The 25,324-nt window shown below is 37.0% G+C and overlaps 1 protein-coding gene across 1 annotated transcript in view; it reads right to left on the bottom strand.

Moving 5' to 3' along the window:
* LOC306887366 (ephrin-A3-like) overlaps window positions 1–25,324 on the bottom strand; it is a 56,886-nt gene that overhangs the window by 8,115 nt on the left and 23,447 nt on the right. Inside the window, exons 2-4 of the mRNA XM_079445038.1 lie at window positions 4,063–4,349; window positions 3,087–3,152; window positions 646–723 (exon numbers count right to left, since the gene is read on the bottom strand). Coding sequence (XP_079301164.1) covers window positions 646–723; window positions 3,087–3,152; window positions 4,063–4,349 — 431 coding nt within the window. The remainder of the gene's footprint in view (window positions 1–645; window positions 724–3,086; window positions 3,153–4,062; window positions 4,350–25,324) is intronic.

Below are 25,324 nucleotides of genomic sequence, written 5' to 3'. Positions count from 1 at the left end.
ACCCAAAACACATCCACATCCATCTGTCTCAAAACACACGCTTGGAAAAAAACACGAACAGATCGATGCCTCTTTATTCCCTAAAAACACTTGAAGTCAAATCAATTTCTTTTCTCTCATTTAAATGGTGCGGTTGTCACTGTCCTTGAGTCGGGTTACGGTGGGGATGAGGAAGTGCAGGATGTGACTGTAAGGCTGGGAACTGGAGGGCTAGTTCTGCCACTGCTAATCAGCGCTAACACTAGCCTCAGCGCCAATCAAGCTAACTATAGCCAGGCAGCTCACGCTTCGTTTGCCTTTTAGCTCGTGGCTTCATTAGTGTCACTCAGATGTGTGTTAACAGATAACTGCTGTGTTTGTTTGGTGTGTGCACAGGAAGAGCAAATTAGAGTTGATCTCATATGCATTTTTATTACTCATTCAAATCACATGAAGTGGATTTGGCTTTTGTAACTTGCTACCCAATTTAATTTATAACAATAAATATGCTCTAACGCACACGCGTGATTTATGAGCTTGCTGTGTAGCTAGGAAAGAGGCGTGTGGATGCCACAGAAACCTTGGGTGTAAATGTCAACTTAGTCAGTGATTTATATGCATATGTATAAGTGTCAGTGTGGTCCGTCTGTTGTGTGTGTAACTCACCGAGGTCATCGATTTTGATGTTGGGTCTTAGAGTGTAGTCTGGTTCTGTGGGCTGGGGCTCATCATCTGAATCAGATGCTGGAAGACATGAAAGGAGAATCAGAACACACCCTCTCCCCTCTCTCTGAAGGATCTTATACATGCTCTAAAAGCACTTGGGAATTTATTTGTAAGCTCCTCTAGGTCATACGAAGCGGTGAGAAAGTGATAGGGTAGTTAGTGTTCCCAGGTCAGGCAACATACAGCAAAAGGATGGGACATGAATCACAAAACAATAGTCCACTATTCAACTACTTGTCTAACAGCTGTTTTGTCTAAGGCAGTGCTTCCCAAACCTGTCCTGGAGGTCCCCTGCCCTGCATCTTTTGTATGTCTCCGTTATCTAACACACCTGATTCCCGATTCGCGGCTTGTCGCAAGCGCTTTTTTTGTCCAAAAATCCTCTATTGTGTGGTGTCATTACGTTTACTTATCTGCTCCCGGTCAATGGTATTACGCAGTGCCTGAAAGTAGTCCCAGCTATATCATAACTAGTTACAAGGGACTACTTTCAGGTGCTGCATAATATTATTGCGCCTGCTGCACCCATGGTACGACAGCAAAGTTCCTTGATTATTACGCCGGAATGAGAGTATAGTTCATAGCCATACTGGCCTAGAAAATCGCAACTTTTCATTTTCCGTCGGTCTCAGTACACAATGTAACTACAGAAGAGTTAAGCTTTAAATAGGAAAATTATCGAAACTCTTTGGTAATTTTTGAGCGAGATGCTAAATGGTCTAATCCGATTCAATGATCTATGCTAAACTAAGCTAAAAGTGCTAGCGCCAGACCTGGAGATCGGCTGAATGGATTCAAAAACGGTAAAACTCAACTGTTTAACTCTAGGGGAGTTGTAAATGAGTCTATTTAAAAAAAAAAGTGGAGTGTTCCTTTAAGCATCCCATTACACACATTGTGTTTTTTAAGATGGTGTATTTAGTTCAAGTTTTAAAACTGCATCTCAAAACTACTACTTTTTTTGTTTCATTCTTTTTATCTCAGTGGTTATCAATCTTGGTCTTAAAGGCCTCTGATGACTGCACATTTTATCTCTCTAATCTAACACACCTGATTCATCTCGTCAGCTCATTAGTATGTAATTTTCCACATCCTTATAAATACATCAGCCCTGCTTCATCCCTTTGAACTCAAGACACTGGAGTTCAAACCTGACTGAGCAGGACTAACAGATTTGATTTGACACGACACAAGATCTCAGAGACTCCAAGAGAGGGCAGAGGTTAAGACAGCACACAGTATGGTCTCTCTTTCTCTCTCACATACTGGATTATTATTAATGAACATGAGCACTGACAGAAAGAGAGGGTGAGGGGTTAAAATAACACTCAGTGCCAGCAAACTGACTGTGAGAGGGACATGAATCCTGACAGCACCTGGAAACAAGAGAGAAGAGGGAGAGAGAGAGAGAGAGAGAGAGAGAGAGAGAGAGGGAAGAAATGACAGAGGAGGAGCAAGGGAGCAAGTTATAGCAGTGTTTCCCAACCCCATATACATACATACATACATATATACTACAAACGCCTTATATATGTAAGTATGTTTTTCTTTTAAACTGTATTCAGCTTGATATTGTTTCAGCTAGCTAAGACATTTTAAATAGTAATTTTTACTAGATTAGTTAGATTTTTTTTTTTTTTATTCTCACAAATTCTGTTATATACACTAAACATTTGCTGTCTGTACGATTTTTTTGGTAATGTTTTTGAAAAAATTATTTTAACATTAGTAATATTGTGAAAAGTTCAAATTTAACTCTTTTCTATTTTAATATATTTCAAAATGGTATTTATTCCTGTGATAGCTAAGCTGAATTTTCAGCATCATTACAACAGTCTTGAGTGTCACATGATCCTTCAGAAATCATTCTCACATGCTGATTTGGTGCTCAAGAAACATGAATTATTTTTATAATCAAAGTTGAGAACAGCTGTGCTGATTTAATATTTTATGGACATACAATTCAAAAGAACAGCATTTATTTGAAATACAAATACTTTGTAACATTTACTACGTTTGACACATCCTTTCTGAAGAAAAGTCTTACTGACCGCTAAATTTTGAATGGTAATGCAGGTTTAACAAAGCAAAATCAAAATCTTTTCAAGGAACCCTCAGTTGGGAATCACTGTAGTGCCAAACAACAACATTTAGATGTGAAACCTAGTGGGAAAAGAGAGGGAGAGAGTGTGCTTTCTGCGTAAACAGATTGATTTAATTCTCAGAAAGACAGATAGAAGAGTTAAAGAAACACGGACAGAGTGCACTTCATAAATGGGCTGACAGGTGGATCAATTGACTGAAAAATAGAAGTGTTGGATGGATGGATGAAATGATGGAATGATGGATGGATGGACAGACGGATGGATAGAGGTCGATACCTGTTGAGCAGCAGACATACACTCTTAATCTCAGGCAGCTCCGGCCGTGGTGATGAGTGGGTGTGGCTAAAACAAAACGGCAAAATGTCAGTCATCTGTCAATCATCAGAAATAGGTTTCATAAATGTAATATTCTGTAGTACTGTACATCCAAAGAACACAGCCAAAGGTTAAATAAGTGAAAATATCAGTATCTAGTAACAAAAAAGCTTGTAGTTGTAGCTTATAGTTTTGTATTATGGTAACTTATATTGTAATGCATGCTAATGGTTCTGCTGATACAGTAGTGTGCATAGTGTTAGCACTGTGTACGTACAGATATAGGTTAATTATATGTAGTAATAATAATAATGTTAATTATTATACATAATGCACTTATAGTAATATAATTAAGCTGAGTTAAAACATTATACTGTATATTCACAAATAGTTGAATCTCACACAAAATATGTAAAAAAAAAAAAAAAAACCAATTCAACAAAAATAAAAATGTATTAGTAATATTTTAATAATTTTTACTTGGCACTAAATATTTTAATGTATAAATAATAATAATAATTATAACTGTTACTATTATTATTAAACTCCCAATATTCTCATTAGCAATAATCAATTAATCATGTTTGTAACATTATTGCAGTAGCTATAATAATATATAAATATACATTTTACTAACTTTCTATAATTTTTTTTCCATTTTAACTTATAGTCAACATATATTAAAGACAGGGCAACAAATAGTACTACGATGTTGAATCACTTTTTCACATTTTATTAATTTAATAATGAAAATCTGGGGTCTGGGATGAAGTGCTTACCTGTAAAAAATAATGTAGTAATGCAAAATAATTATTCTATTATTGTATTATTCCAAACCTTTTTTTGAAGACTATAATTTCTTATTTCTTTCTTTTTGGTGGACATGTACTGGACTTGGAAGCATGTATAGCTGAGGTGAAGCACACTATATACTCACAGATATAATAATACTCCTGGCCGACGTGGAACTCGTAGCCGAGTGAGAAGGCGCTGTATCGCTGGAACTTTTCAGAGAATTTGATTGGTGCGTGCGGGGCGTGGGGACGGTTACACTCCCAACGTTTGAAGCCCAGCTGCGGGTCACACGTACGGTAACCACGATAACTGACCATGTAGAGCACGTACTGTTCGGCGACGCCTCTCTGGCTGCTGTTGTAGTGAGGACAGTAGATATCCAGGTAGTCATTGACATTCACCTGCACCGTGTAGCCCTCTTTACGAAGTCTGGTGACACAAAGAAACACACAAAAGATGGTCAACTACTGCTCATACAGTATGTCCAGCCGAAAAAAATAAAAATAAAAGGCAAACATGACAGCTTTAGGTATAAGCACCTGCAAAACCATTTCCAATTTCCTGTACTCCAATTTTCTGTTCCCTTGAGCAAAAATTGGACAGAATAGGAAATAGGAATAAAAACAATACAATAGAAAACAAAATAGAAACTATACTATTTACTAAACACAATATTTAAATATAACAATTGTTTTCATTTTAAACATTTGAATAATTATTAATAGTTATAATATGAGGTATTGGCTGTCATGATGCAGGATATTATTATTAAAAATAATTTTTGAATCTCTGACAAATTGCTTAGTTCTACTAAATGCATAGTAGATGTCTGCTAAATGCATATTATTTTAGTAGTCATTATAATTTTGTGCTTTCGTAATTTTTATTATTTATTGTAGATGTTTTGTGTGTAGCTTTTATTTTTATTTCAGTTTTAGTAATTTTAGTTACTTCAGTTTTATTTCACTCAGTTTAATTTCAGTTTCATTTTAATTTATTTTTATTTTAATTAATGAAAAAACGGTTTTCAATTGTTTTATTTTTAGTTAGCACTAAAACTGCAGGACAGTGCTATCATCCAAAAACTGTACTTTACCTACTACCTTGAGAGTGCTGCAAAATATGCTTAAATTACATAAAATGTTTAGATGACCAGTGAAAACACACAGTTTGACACCAGGACAAGGATACAGCTGAGAACAATCATTTGCTCTCTCCAACAGCCAAGTTAAATGTGAGAACAACTAGAAATGCCCTCACATTTGGAATCAGTCAAGCACATCTGATTTAAAATGGCAAGAGGTCAGGTGCAGTTGATTTCACATTCCTCCAAAATGAAAAGCAAAAAAGAGTTCATCTCAGCCCCAGTGACCTCTCCATGAGGAAATGATCCAGTGATCTGAGTGGAGCTCGTGCACTAGATTATTTATGTATAGCTACATTTACAGTATAATCATTACACTGGATGAAACAGCTAGTTGTAAATTATTATACACGCAAACAGGTCGTTTCTTTTCCTTCAAGGTTAAAGGAGGACAAAATAAGTTTTCACGTGATTATGGATGCCTTTTCTTCGGCTGAAGTTCAGGCAAAATCAGTACAAGCTTGTATCAGAATTTGCATTTCGGGGAAAGCTCCCTCGGGCCTGTGAGATAGAATGAAGGTGAGAATGGAGAAGCGAGAGACGAGTGATGGCTGTGTTGGGACCTGTAGTAATATATTGTTATACCGCTCCAGTGCGCAGCTGTATTGACAATGAGTCTCATTCCAAGACGGAGTCTGATGAAAACGCGCGTAACGCAACGTATATAAACAACGAGGAGCGTTTGCGCCGAGTGAAAGCAGCTCTCAGCCCCAGCCGCGGTCCTTTCTTCACTGCACTCGTTTGTCAATGTCACAGCAGTAGACACCGAGAGGATGGAGTGAAACTCAGCAGGTTATTGCAGTAATAACGACTGACCGGCAGGTGTCAGTATTTAGATGCCAAATGAATTTAAATTTCTTTTCTTCAGTTCTAGGTCACTTCTCCAGGGAGATTATTATTCAATTATTAAATGAAGATCAAAAACGCTGCATTAACGCCTCTCCCCCTTCGTTTCTGATCCCCACTCACTCACTCACTCACCCACTCACTCACTCCTCTCATTCAATTCCTCCGTCTTACTTCTGGCTTTTAAATGATAATATGGTGAGTGAATGCAATGTATCATGCCCCCCCCCCACACACACGTACATCCAGGAAAAAAGTAATATATATATCTATATATTTACTCCAGTCAAATGGTAACCTATTCAATACATGATAGGCTAAAATCATTAAACATGATAACCATTTTGTTAATTGTTAATAGCAAAACTGTTGGTATTACGGATCAGTTTAATAATAATAATAATAATAATCTCTTCAAGATTCTCACACTGTTTGCAGAAGGTCCCATGTGGAAAACCACTGCTAGTTGTCACACATTTTACTAATTTATAAGTAAAAAAATAAGTTTTTGTTAAAATAAAAAGGTTTACAGTATTATTTGACAAGGGGAAAACAATAAATAAACACAAAACACACTAAACACATGTCGACCAATCATGTAGCAAGTCACAGTAGAATCTGCTGTTAAAACTATAGGCCTACAAAATGTAAATATTTAACATTTGTGAAACAAAACAATTCATTAAAGAGCAAAAAATTTTAAAATAAATAAAATATATTATCATAATTATTGTTTTTGCCAATAAATATTGTAATAACACATTTCAATTCTAATTAAATAAATGGTTAACATTTAATATCAACCTTCGACGTTTGCCAGTGTGGTTGTAGTTTTATTTTATTTTTATAAGAAAAGAAACAGAAAAACAGTGACTGACAGGAGAAGCCAGACAGATTATAGAACAATGCCTGTGTATACGTGCAAGCAACTTTCTTTATGACCACACAAATGAAGCATACCTTTCAGATTTCCTTCATAAATCTTCTATTTGTATTTCAAGGATAAATCACACAAAAGAAACCTTTTTTTAATTGCATTAAAAAAGCTTTTTTCTCTTTCATTACAAACATTCAGGAGTGCAGGGATGCTGACAGGACAATCACAGGAGGAAGACTGACGGAAGGCAATCTGCAGTTGTGCTTTTATCTACTAGGGGGCGATGAAGAAAGTAAGCGTTAACCACCGTGGGAGATTTAAAATCATTAATAATGAGTATTTCAAAAATGTCTGCAACACATTTCCTCCTCAGCTCAGAGTAGTTCTCTGTCTACAAGAGCAAAACACTGGAACTGTTTAGCTAACATTTGAAGGCACGTAGCCTACATGCACACGTTCACGTGATTGTATATGTGTACAGACAGATTGTGTGGGTCCAGGATGCAAGATGCTGAGCTGGGCAGTAAGGGATTTTGGGACAGCAGGTTAGAGCAAGATCAAGACTCAGTGGATCAATGTCACTACAAGAGAGAGAGGAACAGAGACCAAGCTTCTACAAGAGAACAAAAGCCAAGAAAAGCAATAGGCTAGTACCATCTGAAGCACAACTGCCCATATAAGCGTTTTAGTTCGCTTCATTAATCAAATGTTGCAAGTACACTAAGAAATCCCATTATTACAGTCCATTTCTTGTTTTAGGACACATATTAATTAAAATCCTCATCCGGAACGTGAGTAAGATGCACATTTCTCATAGTTACATATGTGCAGAATGATTGAGCCTACAGAGCATATCTGTAATGAGAGAGAGAGAGAGAGAGAGAGAGAGAGAGAGATGGCAGAGCTGAATCAGCACCACGGGAGAAACAGCAGCTCTCTTCTCTTCCCTCGTTGTTCTTTTCTGTACTTCTAATTAACCCCCTCAATCCGTTTAATTAAAGGAGAGCATCTGTCCTGCGAACAGTTGACAAAACACATGTGAGGGGCGCGTTAACACACACACACACACACGCTGCGTTCTATAAAGGACACCTGCAGATCTACTGATGACTGTGGACTAGAAGTAAGTGTTTAGTTAACTTACAGACCTGCATTAAGTCAATTAAGAAGTATCACATGAGCAAGAGTGCTGTTGCTCTGAATATCATGTGTTATGTTTGCAGGTATTCACAGCTGGGCTGTTATTCAGGCCAACAGCATGATTTTATACAGTAGTTCAATGAACAAGTTCATAATAAGTAACTTAAATTTTTCATATAATTTTGCAATTTACCTTGTCTAATTTTGCTCTGTGAATGAAAATAGTTCCATATGAAGCCAAACCAAACATGTACAAGTAGTGTGCTTCGTTCCTAAATGAATAAGTATTTTGAACCAATCAGTCTAATGATTCAATGACTCGCTCACTTGTTACAATCCTGAATGAATCTGTTTTTGAATAATTCACTTGAGTAAATAATTCCATGAATTACTCACGTCTTACATTTCTGACGTAAATGTGTGTTACTGACTCATTCACTTATTACAATACTGAATAAATGAATATTTTTTAACAAATAGCTTTAGTGAATGATTCAGTAATGATTGAATGAATACATCAGTGTTAAATCTGAATGAATCACTTGAGTAAATGATTCAGTAACTCACTTGTTACATTCCTGAATAAGTCAGTGTTTCTGAATCAATCACTTAAGAAAATGATTAATTGACTCAATCACTTATTACATTTCTGAATGAATCAGTGTTTCTGAACCAACTGCTTGAGTAAATAATTCAATGACTCACTCATAAAGACAATCGCTTGTTGCCACTGCAGTAACAATATAACTTACAGAAATCAACACTGAAAGTACTGGTTTATTTTATGTTATTATTTAAACATTTGAATTATTCTTTATTCCATGACTGGCACTATAGCCAAGAATGCCATTATAGTGCACCCTCAAAAAAATAGGTGCTTGATTGTCCTGATAGTATTTAGAGCTCCATGTTTCTTTCACATCTCCATTTTGTCTCCAATCTAATTATTTGGTCAGTCCCTGTTCTCATTTTGTTCACCCCTCTTTCTCTTTTTCTCTTTGCTCGTCCTTTCTTTCCTCCTCAACAGCGGTAAATTATTGAAACTTTATTAAATTCAGAGGCATCATAGATGCTATCATATCATAGATCATCATAGCCGCTGCAAACGTGCCACATACCACCCCGATAAATTTAATCTGCAATTCCACTCTTTGCAGCCAAACAGACCCTTACTATTCACTGGGTTCAGAGCAGGTTTTTTAAATCAATCAAACTTTCTCGGAATCAGTGTTTCAGCCGAGAGAGAGGATGAGTGTGTGTTGGTTTTAAATCTGCTAAGGAATTGATATGGGTCGGTGGGGGGAGAGTTCAGCCGCTGTTACCTGCTCTCAAGGCCAACCTCATCACTGCTCCCCTCACATCAGCAGAGTGTGTGTGAGCGTAAATCACACACACCTCCACTCACTTCCCCTCGTTTCAAAGCCCATTTGCCACAGGCAATTAAAAACCAACCAATCTCTCGCTCTCTCCTGCTTTAACTCCTCTCCGCGGCTCATTCTCTACATGCTTTCTCTTCTCTCTCACTCTGTATCAGCGCAGTCGCTCAGTGTCACAGGCCTGATGGTGAGTTTTAGCCTTTTGAACTGTACTAATCCAACAGATAAATTCACATTACTCACACACGCGCATAAAGAGTCACTTTCTCATGTTGGTCAGCAATACCTGAAGTTTAAAGTCAACCTGGGAGACTCTGTTTATTAAAAAGAGGGTGCAGACATGATTTTCAATAGACACTGTATTTCATCTTTTTCAATATATTAGTTTAGTCAAGCCATTTTCGATTTTCTTCTTGGTCACCTCTACACAGAGACCAATGAACCACACACACACACACACACACACACACGTGTGTCCTTGGTTTACTATTTATTACACCCTTTCTCCTGAACGACAATGAGGATATGGCTCTCTTGCTCTCCTCTGCATCTTTCCTTCACTCCCTCGCTCTCTTTATTGCAAGTTCAAGTAAGTTTACAGAACACAGCTCCCCTCTGAGCAATGAAGAGAGAGAATGTATGCGTCTGTTGGGCCTTCTTTCTTTGAGTGTGTGGGCAATGTCTCTGTTTATTCTTGTATGTTATTACATATGTTATTATATCAGCTGGGGGCAGTTGATCTCCCATCATACACACGGAAAGCAAAGCTTTTAGGCTAAATGATTGCTCAATTATCTGTTTTGCGTTGTATAACTTTGGGATTGTGCATACTTGACATTTTGCCAAAGCCTGTTAATTATGTCATATGTGCTGTTATGGCCGCTAGCCATTGTCCTGCCTTATGAGGTTGTCTTAAATGTGTTGAATAAGCTCTGTTGGCCATATCGAGTGCAACAGTAACCGCCCATTTTGTCAGCAGCCTTGGTTCTGGAAGTGTTTTCCCATTGATTTTCTCCACAGGGATTTTATAAAACTCTTCAATAAAGAGTTCTAGTTCATGAACTAAACCACCCAGCTTTAAGATGAATCACAACATAACCTTTGGTTCAAAACTAAAATATAAACAAAACTGGGAAAAATGTTTTTATAAGGGATTGAGTAAAGCATAATGACATGACCCCAAACTTATGGCATGATACAAAACAACTGATTTTAAATTAATTGGTTATATGTAATATATATATATATATATATATATATATATTAGACAAATGTTTTTAATATCTCCTGTGCACCATCTGCATATTAGAATGATTTCCGAAGGATCATGTGACACTGAAGACTGGAGTAATGGCTGCTGAAAATTCAGCTTTGCATTCAAATAAATATTTTCAATATATTAAAACAGAAAACACTTGTTTTAAATTGTAATATTTCACAATATCACTATTTTTACTGTATTTTATCAAATAAATTGGATGGTTTGGAGGGGCTGGATTGGTGGATCTTTCTCTAGTGTACTACTTCACCTGAAATTTAGCAATTTGTTTGCAGTTACACCCATGCTGACTGATGGCTTCAAAAGAAGCACATATGCCCTTGAGTAATAGCCTTGGAGCTCATTGTTAATGTGAACGTTTTGAAAGGTTTCTACAGAACCTTTAAAAAATCAGTTACTCTATCAGAAAAAATAATAAAATTTTTACTTGTGCTTTATTTATTTTTTAGTTAGTATAGACACGTGATATTTTTATAGTGTACATCTGGCCAAGGTGACATGGTGGCAAGATAAAGAAGACGTTTGTCAAATATATTGATCGCAAACGTCATATAAACTTCACTTCTATCAAATTCTACCATTATGCCTCTATCTTTGTATGTTACATTGTCATAGCAAGAATAACCACAAAGGAAGGTCTATATAATAACTCTGGTGTTTCTTCTAGACACCAAACAGCAAATGGGAACTTTAGCTAATGTCACCTGCTTTTCAGATCTTTCTCCAGAATAAAAGCATTTCTTCTCTAGTGTTTCATAAGAGATCTTAATGTTCCAAACTGTGCTTAGATTTGCCAATTTCCTCAGATCTGCAAGGAAACATCAGGGATTTCAATATGAATTCAAACACTTCATAACGTGAGCGCTATCTGTATTGATTTCTTAAGTTTGCCTGCCCATCCAGTCCTGGTTAATGGTAAAAAGAGGAGGAGATAGGGAGGTGGAGGGGTCAATTCCAGGAGCGAAGAATTGTCGCTGGGACATCACAAAGACTGCTGCTTATATAGGTTTGTAATTATGATTGACAGGACTGAATGATTAGGCTCCTCCCAAACGTAAATCATTTGTGGTTCTTTTAATATTTCAAGCAACGTTGGACCTCATTAACTTCCACTGTACAAAATAAATTGTATCACGTGTTCCACTGAATAAACAACATCACACAGGTTTGGAAAGACATGAGGGTGAGTAAATGATCACAAAATTTTTATTTTTAGGTGAACTATGGCTTTAGATAAAACATACAGTATTTATGTCTCCTGAGCTATGAAAGAGCAACCTTTGAACAGAAACATTTTCACTCCATTCCTTTGTTTGGTTTTTGCCCTAGTAGTCTGAATCTTTAAATGGATCTCTAAAACAATCTGTTAGACAGACAGCAACGAAAGAGGGATGCACACACACACACACAGAGAGAGAGAGAGAGAGAGAGAGAAGTAGTGGTCTGAGCTGGGGGTTCCATTCTAAAAGCATCTGGCTTCAGTACAGGCCATGTGTCATGAATTAAAATTGAATTAGCATTGACTGTGTGTGTGCGTGCGTGTCTCAAGGAGATGGATGATGAACGACAGAGATGGATGGACACATTCAGGGAAGTGAAGGCGAGGAATGAAGGGATGAGGAAGAGGAGAAATGCAAATGAAGAAATGAACGACAGGAACAGAAGTGAGAAACTGGGATGGAGAGACTAAGAGAACGTGAAACAGGACGCTGAAATAAAGAGAGAGAGAACGCGTCCATCAGGCTTAAGTCCTAAATGTGAGTCCCAACAGGTTTCGCTTCAACACACACACACACACACACACACACACACACACACACACATTTTCACTCCAATACAAATAAATACAAAAATATTTTCACTCCAAAATAGCTGAAATACCAGAATAAATATGCAGTTTTAGTTTTTAGTTTATTTTGCTATTTTATAGCTATAGTAAAGCTATAAGTAGTATTTTGCTATTTTATAGCTATTGCTATTTTATTTGCTATTTTAGTACTTCAATATAAGCTAAACTAAATTATGAAATATTTAAGATAAACAAAATTATGAAATATTTCTATCTGAAATGAAATTTGTATTAAAATGTTTTATTTAAGTTCATGTTAATGTTTTAATGTCAATGTTTTTATAGTTTTAGGACCAAAGTTTGCATAGGCGACTGTAAATTAGCATCTATCTTCAGATTTATTTTTTTTTTGGTTTAATTTTGCTGAGCAAGTTAAGCGGTTTACATGTTTAAAGGTGTGTGTTTTTTTTCTTTTCTTTTTTTTACCTTTAACTAAAACATTCACTTTAACAGCACAAATATTCAGAGGCAACTCTATCACCTTCCTAAGGTTTGTGACGGCCACATAACTCAGTGCACACATTTGCATACTTGAGTCAAGCATGTTTCTGTCCTTAGAGAGAAAGAGACATCTGAGGTATTGGGGATAATATACAAAAAGACTTAAATGTGGATTAACATAATTAAGTGACTCTTTTATATTCAACCTGGTGCTGGAGGACAAAACAAATTGAAAGGCAGAGTAAATAAAGACACTTGAACTTCACAGTTTCATTTAATCTCCTACGCTCTCAATCCGCTAAAAATGACAAATCAGCACACCTTTATCGAGCTGTAGTTTCAAAACATTAACCTCTGACCCTCACATTGATCCAAAGCGAACCCTCTACCTCATCACATGTACGCACACACGCGCTCCCGCGTGTGGCATGTTTACAGCCCTGGATATTGGTAGTTTGGAGGCTCTTATGGAGAATCAATACGGCGGTTAAGAAAGGAGCAGATTGGAGCAGTGTAATGGTCTCAAGTACTCACTCTAAAAGCGCTTTCTCCGAACCCGAGCCCACCCACTTACCCACACACATACAGATGCAGGGCCGTCATTAAACTACATTTACACTCGCACTAACACTATTTACACAGTCGGGTCTCGGTCCATGAGCGGCTCTGAGCCGAACAGGATGTACAGGGAGAAATGTGTGATCTGTGAGTTCAGTTTGACAGAGTTAGAATCCCAGAGACACGTGAGCCGGAGTAAATGGCACATAGGACGCCGCTGTAAGTGTGTGTGTGTGTTTCCATTAACCTCGCTGGCCTCTCTCTTCTCCCACATGTCTAATGTTGCCATATCCTCTCGTGAAAGATGTGAAAGTGTGCAGCGAGACAAAATGAGGAGGGAAAACACAGTGTGTTTGTTTGTGTATGTCTTTCTGATAAATATTTTAACGTCTTTCACCCACCAAATGGAACATTATTTTATCAAACAATGCAGGTGAACAACACGCCTTTGTGTCTTTGACCTCTCTTTACTTCTTTTTCTTTTTTACCCCTGCTAAAAAAAACAGCTTAGACCAGTCTGAATTTCTGGTCGTGTCTGGTTTGTGAAGGTCTCTCAGCCCAAAACCAGCAAACTGACAAGCCTAAACCAGCTTAGACTGGTTTCAGCTGGGTTTTTTTTTTTTAAAAAGCTTGCCCTTTCACTAGTTTTCTTTTACTCTGTCACTTTTTGCTCTCATTTCCGCATCTGTCTGTCTCTGTATCTCCATCCTCCATCTGTCTTGGGTTGTCTTTTGTTTTTTTTGGGCACTCTTTCAGACATCTCTCTGCCCTCTGTCGTTCTCTTTCTTTAAACTCATTATTACTGTTGTTTCAGTTCTTTTTTCATTTAATGCTGTACTTTTTCATTTAATAGCACTGTAACAGTTTTTTGCAGAATATAATAAAAAAATAGGAACAATCCCTTTAAATTGTTCCAAAATGGCAATCATATTTTAAAGATGGTAGCAGTTTAACATTATCATCATTTTATATATTTATATATATAATTAAAATAACAACAGAAACAACAACCAATAAATAATAGTAGTAATAATAATAATTATTATTATTATTTTGGTTTATACTGTGTGTCTATTTTTTGTAAAAAAAGATTCTGTCTGCCCCCCATAGTGCTGTCGTTACCATCACAACATAATTACATTTTTCCATAAAAAATATATTAGGAACAGATGGAAATGAAAGGTGACAGGGAGCAAAATGACAGTTTGATCAAAAATGTGATTAATTTACATTTTCACAGATCATGATCTGAGAACAGATGTATTTGGTTTCATTTGAATTCAGACACAATCAGTTGCATTTTATATTTATAAATTAATCTAAGAAATCTAACTAGTGTTAGCTAGTCCAATTTTTCTCCATTTTCTCTTAAAAATCCACTTCAGCATACCAATATCCTCTTCAAAGGTTGACGAAGGCGATAATCCGATTCATATTGGAGAACATTATGTTAAGGCAATAGATTTTCTTTTTTTACATATGAAATTTATTAGCAGAGGTTTATTACATCTGTAATTCAAGTATGATTTATGACCCATGTAGCTAATGAGGTCTAAAATACAGAAAAAGAGCTTATTCATACAAAATACTGAAACCGTACGCATACGCACAAACAGTTCCCTCTCTATTTATTTTCCTCACTTTCCATTGTCAGCGGGCAGCCTTCCTCTTTCTCAGCTACAGGGGATGAAAATGTTATATCAGAGAACAAGAGAGAGTGAGGGAGAGAGACACTTTCAGAGCCCCTTTATAGTCCACTCCATTCAACAACAACAAAAAACCCATCCTCTCCATGTACAACTCGAACAAGTTCAGATTCCTTATGGTAACATGCAAAGCAAAGTCAACTGAGCGTATCAGTAACACAGAGGAGAGAGAAGGAGAGAAGGAAATAGATGTGCTAGAGATAAAGAAGTGATTCAGAAACACTAATGAAGAGCTGATTTGGCACAAAGGAGAAAAATAAAGACAAAACAGCAAAAGGAAGGAAATATTGAGGGATAATGGGGAACAAGGAATAGAATATGAGACACTTCACCTTATTACAAGGTTACAGAGATCACACAATGTTACAAAGATGCAATAAAGAGACTGCAATAGAGAGAGAAAAAGTCATTCACTCATGCTGGAGGTAAGATATGACCGTATGGTAGAGTTCACAAACAGCACCCACAAATAAACACACACACAGATGTCATAGCTTCTATTCATTTTTTTCCCTGTGTGCCAATGGATGTGTCATTTTGTTTTCACTCCTCCAGTATAAATCATACTCATCTTTCCCCATCCCTCATAATGACACTTTCCTTCATCAGTCTCACCACTCAATTTTTATCCACTTACAAAAAAGCATCATACTACTATATGAACTACTTTGAAAGGATGCACAATATAGCTATACCATATCAGTACCATAAAGATTTTTTTTCAGTAACATTTAATGTTGTATATTTAAATATGCATGCTCATTTCCTCATTTTTACATTTAAGTTACTTTTTGTGTATAATTCTGTTAAAGTAACTTCAACAGATCTCAAAATAAATATCTATTGTTATACTGTACTTAATGTTGTGATGCCTAAATTTATTTCTAGCATTCAAAACAATTGATGTTATATTTTCATTTATTTAGACATGCTATTTTTATTGTTTTGGACACATATTTTATAATAATAAAATTAATACATTTTTAAATAAACAAAACCCCTTCATCTCTATCTAAATATACTGTAATAGCCTCTATACTGTAATACGCAGTAAAAATATTTTTCAAAGTTGTAAATAAAAGAAAGATTATAAGAAAAAAAAATAGTTTTTCTACTAAATATTAGTATCCCTACTGCTAACTACTACTACTAAATACCTTGAACATAGTGAAAATTCAGTATAGCAGTAAATCAAAGTACCATAGTATTACTACAATGAATAAAGTACAAATGTGCAGTCGCTACCTTTAGGCAACATTTTTTTTTACCTGATTTGCCCATTAAAATGACCTTAGTTGTTGTAACCAATTGTTTTCAGGCAGATCCAACCATTCTATATGTTTTTATTTCAGTAAAATCAGTTCATTTACATTTTACCACATAAACCACACTTTCTAGGTTACCTGATAACATATTCTGATACAGTCACTGTAGCCCTGTGCTCTTTGCAAGGGTCATACAAATCCTTTTCCTTTTTATACAGTCTGTACCTTTGCTGGATCCTTGTTTGCTCAATTCTCTCCTTTATATTTAACTTTTTTATATCTTTGCAGTTATTTTTTCATTTTGTCCTTTCTTTCTCTCCCTCCCTCTGAGCTGTCACTGGACCATATGTAAAATATCTGTTTTTCTTCTGTGCATTTCTCATTTAACTCCCTCCTTATCTCCTTGGACTGACCGCTTCATCTCTCCCAGCCGCCCTCTCTCAGTTTCCCTCAATCTGTTTCTCTCTCTCTCCCTCCTTCTCTTGGCCGCTTCTATCTCTGTCCGTTCCTCCCTCTGTTTGTCGCAAAGCCTGATTTGTAGGAAATCCAGCAAAGCCAGTGTGTCAAATTTTCAGTCATTTATCAAATTTAAAAAATATGCTTTCTGTCATTCTGACAAATTAAAAAAAGGTATCTAGTCCCTTGTGACTCGCAGACATTCTCACAGTTAAAATTGGGATTAAAGGTGAAGAAAATAAAGTTTTATAGTGTTGTCGCCATGCCTGCGGCAACATTTCTGTAAAATTATTATTTTTTTTTGTTGCATATTTTGTGAAATGTCCAGTGAGCTCTTAAAGTGTATCTAAAAGAGATTCATGTGAATCTGGAAATGTTTTATTAAGTTGGTTGTCTGGTGAGTAGTTGTCAGTTAAAAGGTTAAAGCTCTATCATATTTAAAAAATAATATACCACCAACACTTAAGCCAGGCCAAGAAAATGTTAAATAAAAATGCATTTACTGAAGCAACCATGCCATTTTAGTTTGCTTCGAAAAGTCTTTGACTTCTTTTATCGTGACTCATGCTTTTTCAGGGCTTGTAGTCGTACCCGAGTACTCTGCATCACAAGTGCAATGCTGTACCAGGAGGGCTACTGAGCAAGTTTACTACCTCAGAAAAGCCATAAACATGGAGTTGGTTGTGTGATGCAAATGTGAAAAAACAAACAAACAAACAAATGAACTATGGCAAAAGTGTTTAGAGGTCATAACGTAGTATTGATCAAGGAACCAGTAGGAAAGGAATTGTTTGAGGAAATAAACAGAAAATATCAAGAACACAGCGCTTGGGAAAAGCAAAAGAGATCTTGATATCAAAAGTCACATTAAAAATGTCAAGCATTACAACAATTTACTGATGCATAAAAATAGATCATGATGGAAAATGTACAAACCAGTCCGTCAAAGTGACAGATAATGATTCTACTAATCCTGATGTGGTAAAACGAGACCCTGTACCTGAGACACAACATCACAGGAACTCACACACAAACTCTCACTATCTAAATCCCCTTCAAACATTCCGTCTCCCAGTCGACGGTTTCTATTTCCGTCTCCATTACCGTCGTGTGACAGAATGCTCACTTTACCACAGAGAGGAGAGAGTCTGCGGTAATTAACTCTAATTAGAATAGCTCCCCTAACAATACAGTTCCCTTTCAGAGAAAGAACGAGTGTGTCTTTGTGTGTACATGGGCTGGAAAAGCGAGGCAGCTGTTGATGTCTGTACAGAGGTCATTTCAAACTCCATCTCCTGAGGTGAAAAACTGCCCTTTGTGTTAAAGTGGGGATGTGGGTGTTTGGAGGATGGATTCTCTCCAAATGTCCAGACTTCCTATGTCGTAAATAATTCCAGACTGCAATCATAAATAAATTTGGTGCAGCAGAGGATGACTCTCACTTATAGTGGGTGAAGGAAAGGAGACAGTGAGCTGCTACAAGGCCATTTTCTCTTCCTATTTCCTTTCTCAGCCATCTTTTATGGCCCATGGGTGAGTCAACTCTTTGGCACAATTTGGTTTGGCCTTTAATGTTATCCCACTGTTCTCTTAAAGGGATTGTTCTCTCCAAAAATTCTCTCATTATTTACTCGATGTGTCTGTATGACTTTCTTTGAACACAAAAAATATATATTTTGAAGAATGTTGGTAAACACTTTTTTGGTTCCCATTGACTTCGACTGTATTTTTTTTTTTCATATAATGAACGTTGGTGGGATGTCAAAATGTTTGGTTATCAACAGTAAATGATGACGAAATTCATTTTTTTGGGGGGTGGATTAAACCTTTATGGGGAGAATAACAATTCTGGCATCATTTACTCAGCCTTTATGTTGCTCCAAAACATACTTTTTTCTAAAGAACATGAAATATGATTTTTTGTGTGTTTTTTGTCCATAAAATTAAAGTTAATGGTGTAAACAATGTTGTTTTTGGACAGCTCTGACTTTCACTGAATAGGCAAATACAATTTTTCAAAATATCCACAAAAGTTAATGATTCACAGCAGAAAGAATGTTATATAGGATGGAAGGAGATGTGAAAAAAAGAATGATGACAGATTTTTCAGTTTTGGGTGAATTATCCCTTTATGGGTTTTTAGCCTAATACATATAATTTTTTTCCCCTACACATGGATTATTACTGGCCTAAAGAACAATATAAACAAAGACAACAGACAACACCATTGCTGTTTCCCAAATCGCCCCCTTCTTCACTGTACAGTACAGTATATAGAGAACACTACTTAGTGCACTACAATTGGATAGTTATTGGCCAATAGTGGATGTTTATTTGTGGATGCTTGTTTCCTCCTATTTTAAGACTTAATTTGCAATAATCTATATATAACTTAACTGGGCAGCAAAAATGATGCCAAATATTTCATGCTTTAAGAGAATCACTCTTGAAGAGTACCATTTCTTTAAGAGTGATTTCTTGCTGTGTACATTCCTGCATAAAATCAGTTCAGTTCATTATTTGATAAATTTCCGCTTTATAGAATATAATTAAATATAATATATTTAAATATCTACATTTTATTGGCCATAAAATAAAAAGAATTATCAGAATCGGTAAGACTTTAAAAATCAGTGTAATCCTAACTAGGTGAAATTCAGTAGTTGTATTGTTGTACAACTATACAACTGCCTTCCAATTATTTTGAGAGCCCTGTGATACAGTGTTTTGAAAAGACACCACAATTCAAAAGAACAGCATGTGGTGAGATGGTGAATAATTTACCAGTGGACACATAAACACACAGACGTCCTCTAACTGTAAGCACAAGCAGGCATCATCACATTTTCACATTTTCAGAGTATGTGCCTTTAGAAGGACCATAATGATGATCTGTGTCCATTGCGCTGATTATGACTCCAGGTTCTCATCTGTTCTTCAGGGCTTTCACAGTAGTGTGCTGGATGAGATCTTCAGCAATGACGAAGAAAGCAATGTCATCGCTGCTGAGCCATCACTGAGGAATGAACAAGAAGCACTGAAACTTGAATCCTGGCACGCTGGCTTTCCATTCTACAGTTGGATTCATATGCAGACGAGGCCATTCCGGTTCCACCACGCCGCAGTCACCTGAATTCACACTTGTAAGAAGAGGTGCTCTAGGATCTAATCAAATATTCATGAGGATGGCATATTTAAATGAGAACTTTCTTCTTCGTTTATGCTAATTTTGATAGTACATCTTACAGCACAGTAATAGATGCACATAGATGTAATTCACAAGATGATGCTGGCAGACTGTTTTCAGCATGAAAATGTCACACGTTATAGGCTTATAAGTAACTTGTAGGAAAAGATCAAACCAATATACCCACACAGATCAGTATTATTGTACAGCAAACCTTAAACTAAAATTAATCTTTTATTTTCAAAAATATTTTTGTAAAATCTTTTGTAAAAAAAAAAAGTTAAATCTTTAAAAAAAAAATCTTTCTTTCTTTCTTTCTTTCTTTCTTTGAATAACTTACAAGTAAAATCTAATTCTGTATGTTCCTCAACTTATTTCTTACTAAGAAGAATAAAAAAATAATAAAATAAGTGATAATAATAAACATAAAATAATATATACATAAAAATATATATGTAATAAATGTTTTTGGCATGTGAGAGAGAAAAAAAGAGGGAAAAAAACTCAAGTAAGGAAGAACCTCTCAGCCTGTAAAAGGTCAAAGGTTAAAATGAACAATTTTGAACTGCTAATTCCATGAATGAATACTCAGCACAGTTGGACTAGAACAGAAGAGAAAGAAAGAGAAAGAAAACAAGAAAAGCGAGACGGATGGGCTAATTTCGACCATAAAAGGCCGAAGGCGAAAAGAAAAAAAATACAGCGGGTCAATATATTTATATATCAGACCTGTGACAGACGAAGGACTCATTTCTCTTTTCCCTCAGTCTCTCTCTCTATTCTCTCTCCAGTATGTCTATCATTTCTATTTCTGTTTCTTATCTCGCCATTCAATTAAATCCCAAATTCACATTTATTTGACTGTAATGGCAGTCCATAATACACTATTGCCTAAGAATAACCTCAACGGATTCCCTCTGAATGTATCACACTCTTTGTCACTCCATCTATCTATCTATCTATCTATCTATCTATCTATCTATCTATCTATCTATCTATCTATCTATCTATCTATCTATCGCAGTGCCATAGGGTCCGGGTAAATTCATGCCTGCAGTAATTCGATTTCATTCTAATCATGAACAGCACTGATGGACAGAGAGGGCGGGAGAGGAATAGAGAAGGAGAGAGAGAGAGAGAGAGAGAGAGAGAGAGAGAGAATAATCACACTTTGAGCATGATATACAATCTCTTTTTCCATCACTCTTTCCTTCCCTCTCTTTCTCTCTCTCTCTCTTTCCAGGTCTTGTTAGAGTTTGTCTGCTGAGAGCTTCAGTAAACAGGCTCAGGCTCATATTCTGTAATGCTTCAGTCCAGAGAGTCGAAAAAGAGACTGTCAGTGAAAAAGGTTTCGATTTCACGTCAAACACATAGGTTGAGTTTACGTACATAAGCTCTGTAAATAGGTTTCGATTTCTAATTCTCAACAGATGTGCACAGTCGCACCCCTCCGACCCACAAATCCAGCTTTAAACACTCCGACACGAATTCCTCCTATAATACTCACACACGCACAAGGGAAATCATTGCTCTGCATAGTTGTACACCTGAACGGTTAGCTCTTTATGAGTGTGTGTGTTTCACCACTGAGACTCCACAAGCTACTGATGGCACTGATCCCATCCTGCTCTCCCAGGAGTGTATCCCACTGCGTGTATGCGCGCGCGTGTGTGGCTCAGATAGGGAGTCTGACTTACCGGACCAGAAAAGCAAATTACTCTGAAGTTCACTTTGATGACTTGTTAATTTGATTGGTCAAGCATACAGTGCGAGCATGCGCGAGCGATTAGTCCATAATATGATTATTCTCGTAAGACTAGCGGCGGCAATGTGGAACAGAGTCACCCTCCCAGTCCGGCGAAGCATGAAAAACCTGTTTAAAAAGCAATTCCTGCGCGCATAAACACACTTTAATTGTTTCATTGTTTTATTACCATGCAGAGCGCCATCCTTAATGGTCAGAGCGCTTTGAAATAGTTACCCGCCCGTGGCGGTGATGTGAAGTGAGCGATCGAACGGACACGGTTTGATGCCGTCGGGCCGAAAAGAGGAGTGATAGAGTCGTTCCTCTTCCGCATTTTCTCACTATCTTGAGGGCTAAACTAAGCGAGGCCGTCGTAATCAGCTGTGTCGTATGGAGCGAGAATGGCACTTTATAACGCACACTGCACAGTTTACAGATAAACACATTAGAGTCATATTTCACCCTCCAGCACAATGACTGCCAATCAGCACTGCAGAGCGCCAGTGTGTGTGTGTGTGTGTGTGTGTGAACTAGAAGCCAGGACATGGCTCATTTATTGAACATTAAAACCAAACTCAGGCTAGGCATGGTAAAAAATAAGTCGCGAGCGACCACATTGGAACAAAGAGTGAAAAAAAGCCCAAGGTGCTAAAAGTCAGATTTAAATATTTATATATTTCGCACAAACACCCTAGTTTCAGGCCCACGGAAAGAGCGAGGATAAAGATTGTTATTGACTGTGGCCCGGTCTCATTCGGCACACACCTCAAGGTAATCTTTCTAAATATTTGATTACCTAATACAATTTTTCTGGCCCCATTCTTTTTTTTTCTCCATTATGCATAGAAATAGTGGTCAAAATTTATATAGGAAGGCATTGAAACACAGCGTTGCTCTCTCTCGCTCGCTTGCTCTAAAGGAGATGTATAATTTAAATGGAAAGATTAGCTGTGTGAACAGGCCGTCCACCCCAGCAGCAATGATTCCACTCTACTGAATCAATACTCATCAGATCACTCACTAAACGGCTAAATATATCAACTAAAGAAGTGAATCCAAATTTAATGGAATCTTGTGCCTTTATCTTAACCTCATCTACCTCTCTCTCTCTCTCAGACTTTATTCAATCACAGCGCCAGTACGACATGTAAACACTGAGGAAATAGCTAATGTTAACAATGCTAGGTCAAATAAAGCTCTGATATTCATTCAAAATAAAGTGGGGTGAAAGGAAAACGACCAATCCTAACAAAACTGAGAACAAAGGATGAAAAATTCTCACAGTAAAATGAATTCCTCCCTTCGAAACAAAGTTTCAGTCACAGTGGGCTGTATTTCCTCTCTAAGAAGCTCTCTGTGGGAGTGATTTGTGATTAATTTCAGAGTAAAAGTTGGAATCCTAACCCAGGCTGAGGGAAGCCACCAAATTGACATGCTAATGGGCTAGCATGCACGGCTAAACTAGCAATGCCAGACTCAAACAGACACATACATATAAAAAAAAAAGACTGTGCTTCACAAAAACCGCTTCAAACACGCACATATCCATATGAATGTATAGTCACAGGGTCCTTTTAGCCTGGGGGCTCCGTCTGTAGCTCAAAGCTTTCTTTAGACCGATTGGGAAGTATCAAACCCACTGCTTTAGCAATTTAGCATTAAAATACAGCAAAATCTCTGGAATAAATTGTTTGAGATTCCAGCATCAACCTTAAACCTTTTACCACACACACACAAACACTCTTGTCACACTATTCCTAAAGAAACTCATGAGTTGAGCTTTGAGCGCAGCTCAACCAAATTGCTGTCCATGCAGCTCAATGGACCGTGACTGCTCTTCTTATGGGGCATCAGAGGAGACACAGCATGGCCCCAGAGAGAAAGGGAGAGAGGGAGGAAAGAGCGAAAAAGGCGAGAGAAGGAGAGAAAGGGATGGATGAAAGCGGGAATGTGATGTCCCGAAGTCCCCCAGTGTGAGTGTAAGCTGTTCTATTTCACACTGCAGCTCCTCTGAGCCCAGGATTTACTCGAGCCCTCTACATGCTGTCAACTAGACTCTCAAAGATCCAACACTCATCTCTCCTCTGGCTTCCACTGCCTTCCCTCCTGTCTTCTTGGCTAAAGATGATATTTATCTGTCCACCCCAATAATGTTGATTTATTTACATTGTGGATTTGGCGTTGGTGTTTGCTTCTGCTGATTCACTGGCTGAGATACGAGTTGTAGAAGCCCTTCGATCAGTTCAGACACCACAATGTAGACTCATCTCAGTGTTACACTAAACGTTCACTTGAAAACTCACATGCAATGTTGGCAAAATATGAAACCGTACATGCATCGGTCAGCGTAAGACAATATAAGAGTTCTTGCTCCTGTATACATACACAAACACTACAACATCAGAGCAGAGGGAGTTCCTTAAATGCATTTATATTTCAACTTTATTAAATGGTAACCCCCCCCCCCCCCCCCCAAAAAAAAAAAAACCCACTTCTAATCAAGAATATAAAAAAATAAAAGTTCTCATGTTATATTATAGGCTCTTTAGAATATTGCAATTGTTGGTTAAAAAAATACAGAGCTTTATTTTTGATAGTATTGGAGCTTCAGTCAGGGTTGCAATGCAAGGCCAAGGACAATCTGGAAAAGGTCATGGAAATAAAATATATATAATATTGCATTTATATTATATTATATTATAGGGCAGTCGTGGCCTAATGGATAGTTGGACTTGTAACCTGAAGGTCGTGGGTTTGAGTCTCGGGTTCGAGTCTCGGGTCCGGCAGGGATTGTAGGTGGGGGAGTGAATAACCAACACTATCTCCACCCTCAATACCATGAGGTGAGACCCTTGAGCAAGGCACCGAACCCCCAACTGCCCCCCGGGCGCCGCAGCAATGGCTGCCCACTGCTCCGGGTGTATGTTCACTACTGTGTGTACGCTTGGATGGGTTAAATGCAGAGCACAAATTCTGAGTATGGGTCACCATACTTGGCCACACACCACTTCCCTTTCCTTAATATAATATAATATAATATAATATAATATAATATAATATAATATAATATAATATAATATAATATAATATAATATAATATAATATAATATAATATAATATAATGCTTTTAGCCTGAGATGCTGGGATATGTTCCAGCATCCCCGCAACCCTAGGACAAGCAGTTTAGAGAATGGATGGATAATATAATACAATATTTGTATTTTTTCTTCGACTTTTGCTTTAAGTGATTGCTTGTTTAAAATAAAACTTGCCTGCAAACCAGCATGATAACATCAGTCTGTCTGCTGAGGATCTATCTGAAGAAATCTGCACCCTAATAAGATTATTCATTTAAACAAGTAATTCATAAGAAAAGTAATTCATTGGAGATCTAAATCACCCCAGCAATCTCTATAAAATTATTTATACAAAATACTTTTCCAGTAAAAATAAATCATTGAAAAGGTCATGGAAAAGTGTGTGGTCAGAAAGTGTGGGAACACTGATTAGAGAATCAGGTTTGTTTGAATTCTCAA

Source organism: Barbus barbus (genome assembly GCF_936440315.1).
Source record: "Barbus barbus genome assembly, chromosome: 21".
Lineage (NCBI taxonomy): Eukaryota > Metazoa > Chordata > Actinopteri > Cypriniformes > Cyprinidae > Barbus > Barbus barbus.
This window is presented reverse-complemented; position numbering and strand designations above follow the sequence as displayed.